Source organism: Pleurodeles waltl, chromosome 4_1 (genome assembly GCF_031143425.1).
Source record: "Pleurodeles waltl isolate 20211129_DDA chromosome 4_1, aPleWal1.hap1.20221129, whole genome shotgun sequence".
In the NCBI taxonomy this organism is placed as follows: Eukaryota; Metazoa; Chordata; class Amphibia; order Caudata; family Salamandridae; genus Pleurodeles; species Pleurodeles waltl.
The window spans coordinates 748,492,346-748,513,320 of NC_090442.1; the positions used below are offsets into that span (position 1 = coordinate 748,492,346).

At 46.2% G+C, this 20,975-nt stretch overlaps 2 protein-coding genes across 2 annotated transcripts in view; one reads left to right on the forward strand and one right to left on the reverse strand.

Annotated features, from left to right (window-relative positions):
- Positions 1-20,975, forward strand: part of SND1 (staphylococcal nuclease and tudor domain containing 1) — a 1,722,638-nt gene that overhangs the window by 1,175,361 nt on the left and 526,302 nt on the right. The gene's annotated exons all lie outside the window — the stretch shown is intronic.
- On the reverse strand, positions 1,216-6,252 carry LRRC4 (leucine rich repeat containing 4). Its single transcript, XM_069229375.1, has one exon. The coding sequence runs from the start codon at positions 4,317-4,319 to the stop codon at positions 2,403-2,405; it is 1,917 nt and encodes a 638-aa protein (XP_069085476.1). The 5' UTR covers positions 4,320-6,252; the 3' UTR covers positions 1,216-2,402.

Sequence of the window (20,975 nt, forward strand, 5' to 3'; positions counted from 1 at the left end):
TTTGTATTCTCATCCCACCCAGGGTTAAGGCCTCTTTTTCGCCTAACGGAGCCCACTAGGGGAGGTGTGGCTTTTTTTAAAGTCCTGAACGCTGTGCTGGTCACTAACACAACACGGACGTATTCACCATGGATGAATTCATATCAGCTGGTCCGTAAAAGGGTGTACTGGTTCTTCCTTTCTAGTGGTGCTGCACATCATGCACTGTTGTGTGAAAGCACCGAACTGTCCTTCAATTAAAGAGCACTGTCTTCATCATTCTGTTGTGTGACAACTTTGTCAATTGGCAGAAGGGAGAAATGGAAAACAGTGGTGCAGTGTCCTCGGTCCTTTATTTGGGACTACAGTCCACCCAATAATTATCGAATAGGGTTTAGCTCGGGCTATTGAGTGAGTTGGCTGGAGCCTGTAACCTGTCGCCCTGGTTTGCTTCTGCATTGTGGTGATGTGCTTCCTCCTGCAGGGGGAGAGCAGGTTGGAGAAACGCTTGTGTGGCAGGAGTGGTGCCAAGGACAGCGTCCTTACTGAGCACAAGCCATCTGGATAGGAACAACCGAAGGCCGTGAGTTAACTAGAAGGCCCTTTAGAGGCCGTGACATACAAAAGAATTGTACGCGGATGTCGATGCAGGCATGTCTGGAAGAGTGTTAATATATGCACATGCCGATATTCAGAGATAGAAGGGGATAGAAGTCATTGGCATTTCAGTTGGCGGTGTCGTTCTGGATAAAATAAAGAAAATGTTTTCACATTTCGACTGCATGTAATCTTTTCCAGAAGGGTATCCTCATGACGTGTCCTGAGACACGGAGGGGGGAGTATGCAGGGAGGGCCGGTGTGGTAAGATAAGAGGCCCCAAGCTTCCCATAATGAGGATGCAGTGGTCTGGCTAAATAAGAAGGCTGGTCGTCCTGCTAGTTATGAGTTCCCTATGTTTCACTCCTGTGCCAAAGCAAGCCTGACTTGTACCGGAAAGGCCCTATCAACTAACCACAAAAACCCCCTGTTCACCCGTGTGTGTGTGGGGGGAGGGAGCGTGGGGGGTGGGGGGGTTGCAGAGGCAAGTTACTCCTCCTCGATATGTCTTATGTCTTTGACCTTTGGATTCAGTATGACCCTATGGCCTCTGGATTTTTTTTCTTTTCATAAAAGCATACATTTTATTGAAGTACAAAAATAGGAATAATTCTCAAGATACAGCCAGGTCATCGTTTCGGCCATCAGTCAAATATATATTTTTAACGCTTAAGTACATTTGTATATCAATCCCTCACCCTTTCCCTCTCCTGAGGAACATAAGAGCTTTCTACTGTTTCTACTATTGCAAAGAACGTCCTCCCTCACAAATTAACATGCCACGCAATTGAGGACAACTGCAATTGTCTTGTAGATAGAGAACATTCTAATTTTAGCACTTCGCACCTGCTTCGCAGCCTGTTTCTGGTTCTAATTGTGCGACCCTTTCCTTCTTTCCCTCCCCAACCCCCTCCCCCTCCCACCAAGTACATCCATTTTTAAGCCTCTGGAAACACCGCAGAACCACAACATCGTAGATAATGGCGGGAAAAAAAGACCGCTCCAACTCGCACAACATTTTACGTCACTACAATCGTGTCTAGAGTCAAGCACACAGTAGCGCTTAATTACATTTAAACATTAATTTTTTTCATTGCCCCCTCCCCCCACCACACCACCAGACTATAGATATGCGGTTTCCTCTCAACAGAGGGTAAAAGGCAGCTGCAGAAGTCTGGTGCAGTGAAGGTATTACAATGCTGCGCCAGCGTGGGCTGTCTCCCTCCTGCTTTTTTCACCCCCTTTAACGTGCTTTCTCTAGGCAAGAATGCTTGGCCATGCACCCAGGTACAGGCAAGGTGTGCCACGGCACACCTTCAAATGCGAAACAGAACTCTCCAGGTCAAAAAGAAATCTTTTTATTGCAATTGTTTACTATTTTTGAATATTTGGCACGGTACAAATGTGTGGTGTTTTCAGATAAGCATTAGTGGACTTATTTTGTAGTTTTTTTTTGGGGGGGTGCGTTCATTTTTAACGAAAATGCTAGTTTTCTGGTCGTCGACATATCCTAAAGATTCACCAAAAATGACCATGGTTTAGTTTGCAATTTGTAATTGTGTTCAGCACTCCTTATTGAAATTCATTATATCGTTTGACCAGCATATATCCCCCAATAACCCCACCCAATCACAATACTTCATCTCTCTTTTAAATAGAACTTACAAGTTAGAAAATATTTTTAAATTTTAATATAATCTGATTCTTTTACCAGCTCATAGATTTAATATATAAGCATATACAAGAAAAGTCTTTCCCTCTCTCTGTACAAAAGTTGCTGTCTTGGATTTTTGTGCATTCTATTGCATTATTAATTTGAAAAAAAGTCATATCTGTGTTTCCTGTACCTTCTCCTTGTGGGTCTGTATTCTATATGGTTCGGAGATAGTCGTTACCGTAGGGTGCAGGGAATTACCAATGCTATTTTCTGTCCAGTGGGCCCTGTGTGCTGATTTGTACGTACTATAGTTCATATGGTCGTGGATAGTGGGCAGCACAACTGCCCCCTCACCTGAAACGCCCGTTGGGCCTCCGGGCGGCATGTCCTCGTCCACTTGGATAATCTCAACAGTTCTGGCGGCTGCCACTGAGCTCCTCTGCTGGTGCCGCTTGCGGATTTTGTAAAACACAATCAACATGGCCGCCGCCAGTAGCGTGACTGCCACAAAGCAGCCAATGATGATCTTGGTGGTTTTCATCACCTCATCCAGGCTGGTCTGCATCTTGTCGTTGTTATCTGATGTCGGCACTGCCACTTGCTTCGGTGTCTTGGTGGTCTGGATGAGCACCGTGGTGGTGGTTGTGTACGCTGGCTGGTACCCTGTTGAAGTAGTCGGCACTGGCTTGAACTTAGACGAGATGTCCTCAGATGAGACCTCTGTGGTCTCCACTGTGACTGTAGTGAAGAAGCTATAGTTGGTGCTCATATCAGCTGAGCTTACATTTAGGTAGGCCGAGGCATTGGAGTTCCCTCCTACATTAGTGACCATGCATGTGTAAACTCCAGTGTCTGATTGCTCAACCTGGGAAAAGTTCAGAGTCCCATCATTGAGGACTGATATTCTTGGGTGGTTTGAGGCATGACTCAGAATTGTCCCATTGGGCAGCAACCACCTAACAGAAGACATTGCAGGAGTTCGGCACTTGAGTTCAGCCACTCTTCCACCAGAAATATTCAAATCCCTAGGAGCGTCCATAATGAAAGGTGCAGAGCACTGAAAAGAGGTCTGGTCCACCTCCACCAAGTACTTGCCCCTCATGTGGAGTGGGGAGTGACAGCGCCCACAGCAAGTGGAGTTGGTGGGTATGTACTCGCGCAGCCACCATGACAGCCACAGGACGTCACAGTCACAGTCCCATGGGTTGTGATGCAAGTGCAATTCCACTAAGTACCTCAAGGGTGCAAAAAGGTCATGAGGCAAAGAAGTCAGGTTATTATGAGCAAGGTTCAACTCCACTAGGGATGTAAGGTCATCAAAAGCATTTCTCTCAATCCAGTTGATTTGTGAGTTCATAATCCAAAGCTTTTTCAAAGAGCGCAGACCATGGAAAGATCCTGGCTTTATTTCGGGCAGACTGTTACCAGAGATTTCCAGTTCCTCCAGCCCCACCAGGGGAGTGAGGTTTGGCATGTCCCTTATGTTACACATCCCAAGGTTAAGGTATTTCAGATTGTACAACCCTTCAAAGGCACCCTCTGAAATGTACACCAGTTTCTTTAGCTCCCCCAGGTCAAGACGCATCAAGGATGGGACACGGTTGAAGGAGTATGATGGGATGCTCTCGATGGGGTTGTTCCTGAGCCACAACTCTCTCAACTTGGACAGGTACTCAAAAGCTCCACTTGGGATGACGGTCAGTCGGTTGTCAAACAGCTCCAAGGTGTTGAGGCTTGTCAACCCGTTGAATGCCCCAACTTCAATTTGCCGAATGGAGTTCCTTCCTAGCTGCAAAACCTCCAAATGGTGCAGGGAGCGGAAAGTGCCTGCCTGTATCCTCTGAATATTGTTCTCCATGAGGTTGAGGTGCCTGGTGTTAGAGGGTATCCCCTCTGGAACGTCTGAGAGGCCCCGCCGGGTGCACACCACTTTGCTGAACTGGTTACTGCAGGAGCAGACGGAAGGGCAGCTCTGGGGTCCAGCCGAGGCTGCACACACAATCCAAGCTTGCACCATGAGGTAGATTACAGATAGCAGGGCAGCATTCCAGCTATGGTGCACAGTTGCCTGCAACATGAGATTCATGGTGTGGCACGTTCATATTTCACCATGGTCAGGGATTTGGCACTGAAGCAAGAACTTGGCCCTACCCCGGATTCAGCCAGTTGCAAATTCCCTTTTCCATTTGAAATGGTGGTGTAGGCGTGTTGATCTGATTCTTAATTTTTTTTTTTTTTAAATGGGGTGGGGGTAGAGCTAATAACTACTTCAATGGGAACGTTCGTTTAGTCTTCGATGAGGAAGGATTACGAGAAAGCCTGGTGCAGCATTCCCAAGCCACTGTCCCCGTGCTTTTTTGAGGTTATAGAAAAGCACACATTACTTACTGGGAGGTGGGCTGCAGGAAAGGGGTGCAAAATGGCTTCTAGTAAGTCTAAAGCAGAAGCAGTAAGAGCAGCATTGTTTAAGAATATCGTGAGACGAGGCCCACTTGGTCGTTATGCAGGTGCATCGTTTAAACCACCCTGGAGGGTTGGGGCATCAGCACTTTGAATGCGCAACCTTGGATCTGGACGATGCTGGGTGTCGAGAGCGCAGGCGACGATACTCAATTTCCAAATCAATCCCCCAACCGCTTTCTCGCTTTTTTTTCCCACCTTTAAAAAAAAAAAAAAATCAGCAGCAATCCAGGAGGTCTGCGCCTTCGCTTTTTGGCGGTGGTCTCTGTCGGCTCCCTCCCTGGCAGTATTCAGCGTGCCCACCACTTCCGACTGGGGCTGGTGATCGGAGCCCGTCGGCTGGCCCCAAGCTGCGGGGATCCTCACGTTGCTGTCTTTTTAGCGTCTTTCCGGCTCTCGCTGCCTGTGCTCCTTCAGCCAGCTCGGCTACCCGGCCAGGAGCTGCAGCAGCTGCGCTTGCCTCTTGCACTGTTAGCAATAATCCGTCAATTCCTCAAGGGTGGGGGGCCAGGAGGAGGAGGGGGTGTGCAGCAATGTGGAGGAGAGCTGGTGCACGGCATGCCGCTGTCCCGCGCAGAGCTGCCGGTGGCTGGGGGAGAGGGGCGGGAAATAGCTGCACGTTAACGAGGCGCAGTTGGTCCGTGAGGCTCCCGCGGAGGGGCGCGCGCCGCGTGCATGGACCCCCGGGGCCCCGTCTCCTGGAGGCGGTCGTTTGTGGCGGGAGCCGGTGGTCGCCGCCCTCAGCGCCTCTGCCGCGCGTCGACCGGTGACATGGTCGCCTCCTAGCGGCTCCCCCGGTACCTCGGCCCCTCGGTGCAGCGGCAGGCGGCGGCAGCCGGGCGGGCTGCGCTCTCATCCTTTTGTCCTTCGGTGGGAGCGCGCCGGTGCTGCTGACGCATGCTGTTCGGAGGCGAACATTAGTGTGCGGCTGCGGCGCTGCTGTGCGTGCACACGTCCGCCCCCTCCCCCGCCGCCCCTCCAGGGGTTAACGCCGGCGGCTCGGAGCAGAGCTGCCGCTCGGCCCCCCTCCTCCAGCGGGGCCGGCTCGGTGCTTGCAGGGGGTGTGAGGCGGCCTCTGTCCGGCTCGGGCTTCCCGCGTGCGCTGCGCGGCTCGTGCGGGATGGACGCAGGGTGGATGCTTCGGCTGCCGGGCAGGGATTGGCTCGCCCCGCCGTCCCCGCCACGTCACCGCCGCCGACTGCTGACTTGGCTTCTCGCGGACGGCAGGGGCAACGTTCCACCAAGTTGGGAGCCACGCTTCGCGCGCCGCAGCTCTCCCTGTCCCAGCTACCGTCAGGGCCGGGCCACGTGACGGGCCTGGCGGCGGAGCTGCGCCACCCTAGCTCTGGCCGCCCACGTTTTAAAGCCACCTATGGTTGTTCCGTGGCATTATGCACGCTGTCCACGTTCCAAAAGCCACCATGGACACCACCAGTCTTTGCACATGCTGAGCTGTGCTGCCGATCGCTGTCCCGAGTGTTCAGTGCTGAAATGTTACTCTGCTCCCAAGTCCCGCTCGGCTAGCAGCGCGCTCTGAGCAGGAAACACCGGGGCAGGATGCTGTCAGTGGCATCTAGGTGCATCCACTTATAACAGACACCCACTGCACTGCTCGGCACAAAGCGTGTGATTCTTGTGTTGAGGTGGTAGGGGCAGTGTGAAGGAATAATCCTTAAGTGTCAATGAGATCACGGGCGGAAAGAGATAAAATGATGTGCAGACTAAGATAGTTCATTAAAATTCACTAGTGTAGCAGCAGCAGCAAAAGAAGCTGCTGTGTTGCAGGCGCTTACACCCCCTCCCTATTAGTCTGGGCATGTAGTAGCGTGGAAGCTCTCTGTAGAGCTCGCTTCTGTCAGCACGCGTTGTTTGCTGGCTGGCTCCCCCTAGCTCTTGAAAAAGAAATGCCGCCGACGACCTCCCTCCCTCTACGATGCCGCCTCATAGGTGCATGGGCTGGCTGGAGTCTAGTTTGCGGAGCTGTGCGCTGCTCACAGCTCGCTCCGAAAACAAACCAGGGCGTCGCAGAATTAAGTAACTGGTTTGTTGGTCCCCTCTCCATCATCCAATAGCGCAGATGAGGCACGTCTGTGCAGCCGCGCCTGCTTTGTGCCTCACAGCTCTGGCACCACTGAACAGCCCGCCATTAATGCTGTTGGCGGAACGGTAAGATCCGGCTGTTGGTTGCAAGGGGTATAGGGTTGGATTGGGGGGGGCTTTTAGTGATATGTCCTTTGCGTGAAACGGAGCAGGTAAAGTTTGCCTGCTACAGACTGAAAGGGCGTGTTTTGGAGAGTTGTTTGTTGACATGAGTGGAAAGGGAGACTCATTTGAACTCCTTTTTGAAAACTTGGTTCATGTTGAGTAGATGCGTTTGAAATTAAGAAAGTCGAAAGTGTTATTGATTGGCATTGACTTGTTACGGTTGTTCTCCAATGACGAAAGCTGTTTATACAATTGTAACCTAATCTTTTCAATACCATTTAGTTGGTTTCCTTTCTCCTTCCACGCATACCAACCTTCACTCAGCTTTTAAGCCTTGCCCAGTCTCCTTGCTTTTTGTACTATTTTTTTTTCTTCTTTAGTCCAACAGCAGAGTGGCTTTGCATTGATTGGTTACTGGCCCAGAGATTCCCAGTTATGGCGTAAAGCTCTGATTCAGAAATCCTCTTTTTATTTTCACACCTCAAATAGAAAAGTTATGTTTGGTGTAAGTCCCACTCTGTTGTACATCACCCCTGACACCATGTGCCAGTGCACATTTTTTTCCGTTAAAATGTGTGCCAGGGCCCAGTTTATCTCTTGTTACTTATTAATATGAAGTAGAAAGTGTTCTTGCAGGGTGCCACCTCACTTTCTTTGTTCTTGATGCAAAACTGGCCCAAATCTGGACAGTAGTGAGTCATACTTTTCGTTACTGATGATGTTTCATTGACAAGTTCTTAATTTTCGGTATGTTACAAACACATTATCCCACATATTTTACCCGTGGCTTCTTTCTTAACTTGGTTCAGTATCTTAGTTTACTGTGAGTTTTCCACAACAATTTATTCAGTGTCCATGGTCGTATGATTTGAATTGAACTTAAACTGTTGAGTATACTACTCCAGCCCCTCCAAAAATACGTATTCCCCCTGGATATTGCATCCTTGAAGGATCTTCCTCACGTTTATTTTGCTACCATTGTTCCGTCCTTTACAGAAGCCTTTAGAATTTCATTACTTTTACCACACTCAAAGGTTCAAATTTTTACAACATCCTTGATATCCATTTCCTTCACTCTTTGTAGCCCAATTAGTTTGATCTTGGCAAAGCCAGGTCTTTCTTCCACTAGTTAAGGGTGAAGTTGCTTCACAATTCAGTCTTTACCCATTTCATCTGCATTATTTATCAATTGAATTAGAACTGGTTTATTTTCTGTTCTTCAGCCCTGAAGTGTTTCTCGTCACAACTCCTTGCAATTCCCAATTCTTGCAAATCTATTTGACATTTCTTTTAAACCCAGTCGTCTTGTGCTGTAGTCTTCCCAACCCCTTTCATAGTTTGGGAGCAACTCCACTTTCATTGTGCAGTCACTTAATGAACTTTTTAAAACCACATTCTATGACTGACTGCATCTTATGAAAATGCTTTCTGGTTCGGTCTTTACCCAAGGCACTCTATTCTTTTTTCGAAACCCCTCCAGATACAGTCATATGCAGTCATTTTACTTACACTCGGCTGCAATCCTTTCAGATTCTGCTGTCACTACAGTCTTTATCCACAGTCACTTGAATTGTGGTCTTAGTAGAGCTTCCCACCAGATTAAATAACTTTCCAACCCCTTCAAGATCTAGTGACTTAAAAGCCATGTCAACATTTTTTATCGTTGTTGCTCTCTCAAAAGGCTTAAAGAATGGCTGGACGCAGCTGCCACCTGACAGGCAGGCCAGTCGTCAGCTTCTTGGCCACTTGGCAAGTCAAAACTGTTTTTCCTTCTCAGTGTGTCTGTAGCCAGACTGGTGAGCAGGTTCTTGGAGGCAAATAGGAAACTCTCTCCCAGGCATCTCCAAGCCAAAAGAGATAGGACTAAAGCTATGTTTTCAGCAGTTAACACCTTCTGGCCTTTCCTGGGTCTTGAAGGCAGGCCAGTGTCTTCAGAGCCAGAGTTAACTTTCCCAGCCAAAGGTTGTGTGTTGCAGCTACTGTGGGGTGTGATATGTGGCAAAACAGGATTTAAGCTAGCTCTGGCTCAGGCAGCCTGAACTTTATTTTTGCTTTATTTATTGCCTCATACATGAAAAAATAAATAGCAGCATAAAATCACATTTTAAAAACTGAGAAGGAAAGAACTTTGAAGCATGCTTCCAGCCCTTTCCTAAGCAGAAGTGGAAACTATTTTAATCTTAACTGCTCCAGTTGGGCAAAAGTCTAGCCTGACCTACATAGTGAAATAGCTTTTCTTTTTATTTTACTACATGAGCAAACTAACTCCAATTGCATTTCTAGAGGTCACAGGTCCCCCTGGGGATCAGAAATTCCTGAGAGCAGATAACACAGTGGGAACACCAAAAGTTCCCTGTAGTTTAAACGCACAAAAACGTTTTTTGGTCTTTTCTCCTAAAACTCTGCTTCATCAAAACTGTTAATTCAGAATCCTCCCAGAAATCAAGAGACTGCCCTACAAGCAGTCTGGTAGCCAGAAAGGAACTTTGTCTCCGTTGACTGTAAACAGACTATTGACCCATGAAGCTATGAGTGCCTTTATGCGAACGTTGGCCATACCTCAAGACGCATACTGATCCTTCTCAAAGTGATAGTAGTGACATAGGTTTATTTGAATACGTTCTACTATGCAAAACTGTCTGAAGCCACGTTTGGCACTTCCTCACTGTTTCTCAGTGTAACTATTCCTTCTAACACTATATTAAAATGTAATTACTTTTAAATAAATGCCTTTGGCTTGGATGAACTCTGTTGTATTACATCTTCCTCAGACTTGAGCTTTAACTGCTCAACCTCGGCATCACCCCCGAGACTTGGAAACTAGGGGAGTCACAGCTACTTTTGCAGTCCGTAGGTTCTAGGTGTGTAGCAAATCAAAGGGATAATGCAATCTCATCTTAAAGATTAATAGGTGCTCACTGCACCTAGCTAACACTGGAGAAAAAGCCTGACATTGCAAACCCCACCTCCAGCAGCCTTTCCGCATTAGGTCACTGGTTTTGACCCATCACCTGCACTGGAAAACAAATCTTTACACTGAATTCCCTTATTTCATAAGTTATATTTTGTAATTATGTTACAGATTTAAATTCTGCTCGTAGCCCTGCTACCCATGTTTGGTATACAGCATGATATACAGATATTGGCAGCAACATTTGTTTCTTAAGGGGACATGATACATTTTCTGTCTATCGGACTTTTGGTGTTAGAAGGCCAAACAGGTGTTTCCACTTTGAAACATTTTACTTCTAACTAGTTGGATTTATTGATTTTGAATTGGAAAAACCTAAAAAAAATAATTGAAGAGTATTTAGGTGCACAAATGAAGGTGCCTGTTTATATGCAGCTCTAAGGCACTAATTTTGTGGACCTCGGGAGGGGAATGGCTTACTTGGCCATGCCAAGATCCAAGCAAGAGCAGGTTTCTGTGCAGGTATGGACTTCATTTTTCTAGTATACTTTACCACCTCACATGAGTCAATACATTCAACTACTTGCCTATATAGTATCAGTTGTTTGGTGTGAGGAGTACAGGGTGTAGTTATTGAGATAAGATGTTGAAGGCTCAATAGTGATATTTTGTGTCCCACTGGCATAAACTGCAACTCATGAATGTAGATATTTTCTTTTATCACACATCTTTACATAAAGAATAATGGTACGCTTTAGGACATTTCATTAATTTTTTATTGGTAGAAGCTTTTTGGAAGCCGTTGTTTTGAGTGAGCAGATTAAATGATCTGAGAGCATTTGCTGGGCCCCGAGAAGGACCAGTTTAATTACGCCCAGCTTTTTCTCCAGCTACGAATGACTGCAGAGAGCACAGCAAATCAGAGACCATAATACATTTTCCCTTACTAGCAGAGGGCTTCAGAGACTTTAGTGGTGATATCAAATATCTATTGTTCTCTGATTCTCCAGTGCTGGCTCTGTCCAAGAAGTCAGGGAGAATTTAAAGCAGTCTAAGCTTAGGTCATGGCAGGTAGTGTTCAGAATGATACTAGATGCAGTGTCACAAAAAGCAGCTACAATCAGTAAAGACACACGTCTAGGCAGGAAAAGTTCTTAATCCCCACATAGCTATGATAGATTGTTGACCCAGAATTAAAATGTAATTTGATAGATTAAAACACTGACACCGAAGAGGGATGACACAAAGGAGGGGCCTACCTATAATGAAATGATTATGACCATATCAACCCATAGACAGAGTAGGCAAACCTCAGAAGAAAGAACTCTGGTTTGGAGTCAGTCTTCACAAAGTGGTTTGCTTTGAGCTTCACAGAGATCTGTGGGGTACTGTTGGTTTCATTTTGTTCACTGGTTGATGCAGATTTACTTTAAAAGTAGCATGAAGTACAGAGCACAGTTCATAAAGTTACCCTTGATGGAAGGTCTTTTGAAGCATATTCTATGTTGTTGAAAATGCACACTTCCCTTATTTGTCAAGGAACCTTTTACAACACAAATGTTCCTCCCTTTGGTTTCCAACTTTTGCGGTCAAGACCTGTCTGGATTGCCCTGTGGCTCTCAAATGTTTCGGTCGAAATTTAGAGCATCTGAGCACAAATTGTGTTTATCTGAATCTTTGTGGTTTTCCTGGTGCCTTAGGGGTTCCAGGAAACTGTGACGTAATAGTTAAGATTATAGACACTGTCAAGGAAATCAGGCCCAATCTGCTGACTGTTTTAGAGATTTTCCAGATTCTAATCACCTGTAGAGCTTAGACCACCTCCAGATCGAGTTTGGAGGCCTTGGCAGGGTTGAGTTTTCATTCATCATCATGGGACCAAGAAGACCTCCTAAGTTCAGGGCTACAAAGATTAGAAGAGTCTTCACATTTTCAGTGGCCAGGTGGTACTGCTTGTGAAAGTTTGCCTGCTGTGCTATTTACAGTTATGACAAGGCTGCTAAAAGGAACACCCGGGAATTTGAGTGAGCACAGTCTAGAGAAAATGAGGTAATCATAGCTGACTTTGGAGAAAATGGGGTAGAATCAATGGAGAGGGACAGTATCAAATTATCAGTTAAAGGGTCTCCCTTGTTCCCACATGTGCTATAATAACAAAGGTAGAAAAACAAGGAACCTCAATAGAAGGAGGCTTTCTCCCCCCCCCACGCCGCACCCCAAAAAGTGTGAAGGAGGTGAAATCAAAATAAAAGGCATGCAAGAAAATACACGTGCGAGGAAGAATTCAACAAATGTGACTGCGCTATGCAAAACGTCCTTCTCGTAGTAGTTATCTGAAAGATCAAAAGTCAAGCTGATCGACGTTTTATATAACTAATACATTAAATGTTGCAACTACTAACAATACTGAATTATTTCAAATGTGGCTCAAAGGGAAGCAAAGCAGTTGTGAAACGCAGCCCTCCTGGGTATTTTACTGGGTGAATGAAGTGCCTTTGAAATTGGTGAATTGTGAAGATTACAAGAAGCTTTCCCTGGACTTACTATACCCACTGGTGTGAAAGCATATTTGTTTCTCAGTCCCTGACTATTGCTTCCTGGGTTTTCTTGTGCCCTCGGGAATGGTGGGTGCACCACTCATTTAATCTGGCACTGCTAGGGTAAGGAACACTGAAAGCCAGAACAGGTCTTCCTTGGCCATTCCCTAAGTGTTCATTTTCGTGTTGCTTCAGAGTTTACGTTTGACAAGTTGTGACAATTATTTAATATGTTTTGATGATCTGTGATATAATATTGACTTAACCGACTTTTGACACCATTATGTCTTTTCAACCAATAAAAGGTGTCCGTGCTATGTCCTTGTTATAGGCTGTATCCGGTATAATAGGGGCGTATAGATTTTCTTCACAGCATTTCAGCTGTCCTTGACAATGGTCCATTTTTGACCTTTGGTATTTTTCAGATAATTCAGGCTGTTCATGGTAGTTGAAGTTCCAGGCATAGTGGTGGTGCAAACCTTTGCCATACAATGGACAATGCTGTTGGCCCTATCATAAGATTCGTTTAACATTTTAATTCCCTACTGTGCTACTTCCAGGCAGTCTATTTTTATAAAGCTGTGTCTAAGAATTAGAAGTAGGTTTGAAGAAAGAAGCTATTTGCATTTCAAGCAAGCATTGACAAAGCAAATATATTTCACCTTTGGGACATATTGGCTTTGCCAATTGTTTGTAGCCAAGCGGCACAGCATCTGTAATGCTGTGCAGCAGGGCTAAAGAATAAAATATAAAAGAAATATGGCTGGCTGCTCCATTTTATAGGGTGACTGGAAGCAACAAACGGAGTGGGGGCAGAAGCAACACCTGTTGTCGGAGGCAGAAACCACAAGGAGGGTGCGGGTGGAGCGGCAACATGGAGGCTTCCACTCTTATGGAGTGCTTTAAACAAAAGGAAAATTGATGCTTGTATAGCAAGTAGTGGAAAGGCACAGCAGTGTGCCCATGCTCCAGGTGAGGGACAAACACAAGAAGAGGAAGGAAATCTTAAGAATGATGATGAAAAAGAAGCAAGCAAATGAGTGACAATAATGCCATCCAATGGTAAGCCCTGGGCAGGCTCTAAGACACTTAACTATAACAATGTCTTGCAACACAGCATGTGCTGTATAGTAGGTGAGATCTAAAAATTATATACCATGCACTTATTTTTTCTGTAAATTGTGTGGGGAAAATATTACACTTTTTCTAAGTTTAACTGATTAGTATGAGGATATTTAATTATTACCCCTTATGATCCATTGGGTTTTTAGCAGTGTATGTGGCAATTGATATATATACCTTTTAGAACGGTCTTTTCAAACTTATCTTGGGAGAAACCCAACGTTAGTATCCCCACGGTGTCCCAGTCCACTTTTTAAGGAAGTGTGCCTTCTCTAAAGTTAAAATGAAATCAAAGTCATTTGGGTTTTACTTCAGGCTTTTCAGGATGTGAGCTGGTGCAGCAGAGCCTTTCTTGGCTCACTCTTTTCGCTTGAGGATACTGGCAGGACAAACTAGTACCTGACTCAACAGTATCTAGTTTTGTCTCTGTCTAGTTTTCAGTGCCCCAGGAGTGTCCTGATTCCCGGGATCAAATTTCCTACGTATTGCGGTGGCCCTGAGAACACTGCACTGGCTACCAGTGCATAAAAGGAGTTTGTTCAAAACTTGTATTAATGTTCAGAGCTTATAGAGTTTTGGGAACAAATACCAAACTGCCAGAGTTATTCACTATACAAAATTACCTTCATTGAGGTCTTCAAATGCCAGTTTACTGGAGATCCTTGCTTTTAGACTCAAAACACTAGGAAAACAATTGTTTGCGGTTCTGTCTGCAAATGCCGGGAACCACCTTCCCACATATCTTCGATTCGAAGAAATGTTTAGAAGGCAGCTAAAAACTTGTATTTTTGGGATTCTGGATGTGTTGCTATTCACTTATGATTTAAACCTTAGGATCTGGGTACTATGTAGTCGTGCAACCATACAAATTTTCCGCTCAGCACCAGGATGCTCCTTTGGGAGTGACAGTGCACTTTATAAATTCTTGTCATTCATTCATGTTCATCAAAGAAGCCAAATCCTGAAATTACCTATCAGATTATTCATGGGCAACCAAATGGTGCACATACTAAATCTCCAGCTTGGCTAGCAACCAAGCCGGTCTTTTCTATAGGATTGCGGGTGTGTTGTTCAAATGTATTTTCAACTTACTGAAAAACACTAATAGAACAAAGTGATTTGTGTGTTGGATGCTTGAACACTACATTTATGTTGTAGTGAAGCTGGTAAGATAGCGCAGCAAGTGTAGCGCTGCAGAGGGCTGTTTGCAAAACATGGCACTAGTAGCATTCAAAAACTGAGCTGTCCTTCTGTAGCCCATTTACCATTGTTCCCACCCATTGAGCACCAAGTCTGGTCTCACCTAACCTAGATTTGTGATATCTGATTTTAGGCTTCAGTGGAGAACAGGCTGAGAGTATAGCTTTCCCCTTCTATTCGAGCCCTGCCAGTTTGTTCTTTTGACGATTCATGGAAAGCCATTCATTCCTCTCTTATTTCCTAATAGTTCCACTTGGAAGTTGGGTGCCCCCACCCTCTTTTCCTCCTCTGCAGACCCCCGTGAGGTCCTGCAAAGGAAAACCAGCCCTTCTGCAGCTCTCTCCTGCAAAGGACAGGTTGTGCACCTGCGCTTGAGATACTGACTACAATCAACTTGCATATAAAAGAAACAGATGCACTGAGAAACTAGTTAGTGGTTGTTTTCTCAACGTGTATAGTCAAAATACTTGCAGCGTCTCACAGAGAAAAAAGATGTAAACCATGTTGTAAAGTAGATTTTCTATAGTTGGTCAGCAGCACAAGTTAAAAATAAAAATCACACAAAATGTGGTTGTATAGTTTGCCATATAGCACTTCTAAACAACCATTTTGCTTGTGCATATGCTACTGACTATTTGTTTTTTTGCCTTAAGTTGCACTCGTAGGATAGCAGTGGACATGGGCACTGGCCGACCAAATTTACTATTCTAACTCCAGTTGTAGCATATTTGGAGAAAGTACAACTCCCCCACCCCCCCCCCAAAAAAAATATAGTCACGGGTGCTTATTTACTCTTCTGGTTCCATCCTGCACTATTCTGACAGATGTTAAAAATTCATGCTGCTCATGACAGGTTACAAGAAAACCCCCTATTGCCAAATCAGTGGTAGTCCGTGCTATGGACTGATAGGGTACGTGGTTCCCTCGATTCCTGTTCTGATATTAATACATTCTAATTTTACTTGTGAGTGTTTGAGCTGAACGCTACCCAGAGATTGTTTTATAGTCCACTTCCGGACAGATTTATGCAGCTGTGTTCCGTATTCGGGTCTCTTGTTTGCTATTGTGTGGAATAAAGTATCTCCAACTGAACATTAAAAGAATGGTGCTCAACACTTTTGTATTCCAAAAACATATAGGGACACAAATTTCGTCAAAATGTCAGGCGTATGTAATTTAGTTTAGAAGAGAGGACACACTCCCTGTGACCTGGTTAAATTGGCAGGCTTTGTGTTGCCCTTGGATGGGGGAGCCCTGAATCCTGGGGTACGAGGTTGTTGATATCCCTGCAGATGGCGCATAAACAGTCTGAGCTGCTCTACCAGTCTCGTTACCTACCTGTCTTGTTATCTGCCCGTCTTGTTATCTACCCTCCTGATGTATTCATTGTTATCTGTTTCAGTGAAAGGAGAGGAACACATGCCTTTAGGTTAATGTAATAGTTCCATGCTCGTCCCCGAGGCTGAGCGGCCTGGCCGTGCCGCATGTGGGCAACTGGCCAGATCCCCGTGCTGCCAATCCTGGTCACGTCCTCAGGCTGGAGATTGATGGCCATAAAGTATTTACGGCCCGGGAGCTGCCAGGCCTTCGAGGATGCTTGCCTGGAAAGAGGCGCCTGGGCCGGGCCGGGTGCGCCTGCGCCACGTGCCCACGCCATCTGCTAAACTTCACGCGCCCAGGATTTATCTCTCCCCGTGCGGAGCGGGGGTTGGCGCAGGCCCTCCTGGGGACCGGAGAGACTGCGAGCGGGAAGGGGAGAGCGTGCACGGGTCTTCTGGGCCCCGAGGCACGGCAGTCAGGCCGGAAGCCCCGGGAACGGGCAGCTGCTCGGGTGCAGGGAGCTGCAGAGGGACGGGGCGGGCCCATAGATGTTCTTCGGGGCCTCGGGTACAGGAACGTGCTCCTTCCTGTGCAGAGAGCCTGGTCCCGTGCCCCTCAGAGTTGACTTACTCGACCCTGACTGAGTGCGGGAGGCTGTTTTTTGTGCGCACAGCGATGTGTTTGGGATGGAATCGTGGTAGGAAAGTGCTATTCTGCAAAGCACGAATCTCCTAAGACAACCCTGGGTTTGGATTGCTGTTTTACGCGTGCTCGCATATATTTTTTTTTTTTAGGTGTTGCGGGGGTGGGGGGGGGGGGGGGGGGGGGAGGGAGGCGCACTCTACGGAACACTGGCCTCACGAAGCCTGGATGCGGGAACCGCCCAGATAGATGAAAGGAGATATTCCGCAGAGTACAACTCTGTCGAGCCCAGGGAGTGTGGAGTACTTTTGAATGCTATTGATATTATTATTATTTTTTTTTTCAAATGGTACATTGTCTTAAGGAATGGGGGCGCTGTTGTGCAGCCACAACCTGTTCGGACAGATACCCAGAGTAATATGGGTTTTGGGGCGTGTGTGAGAAGCGATTGTTGGACTCGGGAGGATTTGTTTTCTATTTTTTAAATGACGGACACAAACGGCCAGTAACAGATCAGATAGCGCCCTGGCCGGAAATAAATTTGGCACTCAAACTGGTTCAGAGGTCATTTACTAGCTCACAGCAGCGACTGGTCTCTTGAACATAAACATTTCTGCTCTTCTCCCAACTCGCCTAAATTACCTACATTTTATATTCCTCACACTGGTACAAGGTTAGTGGTGGTGGGTCAATAGGGTGTGAACATGTGATACTGAGGGTAGTGAGCTAGATGGAACAGGGATTATGGGGGTTGATTTATGTTAATCACAGTGCCTGTAGCATGTTAGAAGTGAAAAAGATTAAACGCTGTTTAGGAAGTATCACTGGAGGCAGATCAGAGGGAGACCAGAATGCATGACCTTCATGCAGACAGCTCCGTGTCCCCCTCGCGCTTGCCTAGGCTCCGAGAGCAATAATGTGCTGGTGAAGTGCATCAGTGCAAGGACTGTAATCATGAGCTCTCATAGTGGGGAAGACTTTAAGCCCCAGTAGGCTGTCTAGTGGTCTCTGCAGATTACGAAATTTACTGCGCCCCTAGCCGTAGAATTTGAGGAGGGTGTGTCAAAGTCCAGAAATATGTCGTGCAGAACACGGACGCTTTGAAGTTGGTGGTGTCTACTCTGCAGCTATAAGTTCTGTAGAGCAAAGGTACACCTCCTGGCTCTGAAGGGAAAACGGGTGCTGTTCTGCAGTACAGCAGCCAGGGCCCCGCAACATCAAGGGGTTGTTTCTAAAGTGACTGCACGCTTCTGTCTCAGTACCACATTACGCCCCGCCCCCTATCAGCCCTCTCCATGTGCCAGACCAGGGATTGGCTGACGTAGACCTCTACCAGTTGGAAACGGGGTTACCTTTAGATCGTTTGTCTCCCTCTACCCATACTGTGCCAACTCCCCCACCTCTCCGTTGTAAGCCCCCTCTTTTCTTGTCTCGCCCCTTCCTGGTGTCCCCCACACCCTTCCTCTCCACCATCCCTTCTTGGCGCCGGGTAGAAAGCCTGCGAGTGAGATGCTGCTGGCTTTTCCTAGTTCCGTACGTTGTGTTGAAATGCAGTTTTCCGAGAACACCTGCACCCTGGGGGAAGGTGTATTTTCCTCACCCTTGTTGAGGCTGGAGCATCGACCTTGTGCAAGCGTTCTGCTGGCTGTTGAGTTTGTTCTCACTGAGCATCTGAGGTGTATTAGCCTTCGACTCATTCTCTCTCGACTTACGTACCGGTAAAGCTTTCCAAACTTTTCAGGGACACACCTACTGCTTCTAAGTTACATTTGATGTTGCTTCATATAAGTACATTGGTTAATTACTGAAACAACATATGTAAAGTGTTAGAAATGGGGTCTTTGGTTGACAGTCAGGTTACCCCCTGTTCAAGCAAGGACCCTCACTCTAGTCAGGGTAAAAGAGAATCACCCTCAGCTAACCCCTGCTTACCCCCTTGGTAGCTTGGCAGAGCAGTAGGCTTAACTTCAGAGTACTAGGTGTAAAGTATTTATACCACTACACACAGTAATTTAATGAAAACACTACAAAATGACACAACACAGGTTTAGAAAAATAGGAAATATTTATCTAAACAAAACTAGACCAAAACCCACCATACACTAGTTAAGTTATCAATAAAAATGCAAAAAGAGTCTTTAAGTAGTTTTAAACACACACTAGCGCTGCTAGAGGGAAAATGTACCTGGTGCGCGTCAAAAATAACCCTGCACGGGCGGGTGTGCATCAAAAATAACTGCACAGCGGTACGGGAGTCTAAAATCCAGCCGCACGATGATCTGAAAATCCCGCAGCGCAGGTTGTGTGATCTCCCAGCCTCCGTCAGCGATGCTGAACATCGTTTCTCCTGCTCCATGCATCAATTCTTAGGTCGCGTTTCCTGCGAGCGTCATTTCTCAGCTGCGGAGCCGGCGGTGCATCGTTTTTTCAGCTGCAGATCGGATTTGCGTCAATCTTTTCCCCGCACAGCGCTCTGTGCGTGGATTTTCTTGTCTTTAGGCTGCCAGCTTCTCCTTTCAGGGTCCCAGGAACTGGATGGGCACCACAGGGCAGAGTAGGAGTCTCTCCAGAGACTCCAAGTGCTGGCAGAGAGAAGTCTTTGCCCTCCCTGAGACTACAAACAACAGGAGGCAAGCTCTAGATCAAACCCTTGGAGATTTCTTCTCAAGATGGAAGGCACACAAAGTCCAGTCTTTGCCCTCTTACTCTGGCAGAAGCAGCAACTGTAGGATAGCTCCACAAAGCAGTCACAGGCAGGGCAGCTCTTCTTCCTCAGCTATTCATCTCTTCTCCAGGCAGAGGTTCCTCTCGGTTCCACAAGTGTTTCTAAAGACTGTGGTTTTGGGTGCCCTTCTTATACCCACTTTCTCCTTTGAAGTAGGCCTACTTCAAAGAAAAGTCTCTTTTGAATGTGAAATCCTGCCTTGCCCAGGCCAGGCCCCAGATACTCACCAGGGGGTTGGAGACTGTATTGTGTGAGGGCAGGCACAGCCCTTTCAGGTGTAAGTGACCACTCCTCCCCTCCCTCTTAGCACAGATGGCTCATCAGGAAATGCAGACTACACCCCAGCTCCTTTTGTGTCACTGTCTAGTGTGAGGTGCAACCAGCCCAACTGTCAAACTGACCCAGACAGGGAATCTACAAACAGGCAGAGTCACAGAAATGGTATAAGCAAGAAAATGCTCACTTTCTAAAAGTGGCATTTTCAAACACATAATCTTAAAATCAATTTTGCTAAAAGATGTATTTTTAAATTGTGAGTTCAGAGACCCCCAAACTCCACATGTCCCATCCGCTCCCAAAGGGAATCTACACTTTAATCGGATTTAAAGGTAGCACCCATGTTAACCTATGAGAGGGGGCAGGCCTTGCAGCAGTGAAAAACAAATTTAGCAATATTTTACTGTCAGGACATATAAAACACATTACTATATGTCCTACCTTAACCATACACTGCATCCTGCCCTTGGGGCTACCTAGGGCCTACCTTAGGGATGTCTGACATGCAAGAAAAGGGAAGGTTTAGGCCTGGCAAGTGGGTACACTTGCCAAGTTGAATTTACAGTTAAAACTGCACACACAGACACTGCAGTGGCAGGTCTGAGACATGATTACAGAGCTACTTATGTGGGTGGTACAACCAGTTCTGCAGGCCCACTAGTAGCATTTGATTTACAGGCCCTGGGCACCTCTAGTGCACGGTACTAGGGACTTACTAATAAATCAGATATGCCAATCATGGATAAGCCAATTACATACACATTTTGTAAAGGAGCACCTGCACTTTAGCACTGGTTAGCAGTGGTAAAGTGCCCAAAGTAACAAAAACAGTAAAATCAGAGTCCAGCACACATCAACAACCTGAGGAACAGAGGCAAAAAGTTAAGGGAGACCATGCCAAGGATGAAAAGTCTAACACAAAGCACATTGCATCAAGACACTTGAAGGTGTTTTATCACACTATGCTTAAGAGTAATAGTGGAAGCGTTTTAAAGCATGGGCAAAGTGGGCAATTGTCTGAGACCCCACCGTCCAATGGGCCACCTAGGAAAGTACACTTTCTCTAGCTCACGTCGGACCATTTCTATATCTCAACCTCTCTGATGTCTGCCTACCTCTACTTCTGTCTATGGCCACTGTAATTTTTTAAGGATTTTTGGAGCACTAGGAAAGACATATTTCAACAGTTTTTGTATGAACACCATTTATGAAAGTTTGGCATCACGCAGGCTTTGATTAGTGTAAAATGTATAATACAATTCAGAATTTTAATGACGAGGGCCCCCAAAAAAGTCTTGCCTCCGGACCCAAAAAGATTAAAATGACACTGAGTAATAGTTTTAT

Bases quoted from the DNA above. Each gene is read 5' to 3' on its own strand.
- LRRC4 (XM_069229375.1), bottom strand. From the start codon at position 4,319: ATGAATCTCATGTTGCAGGCAACTGTGCACCATAGCTGGAATGCTGCC.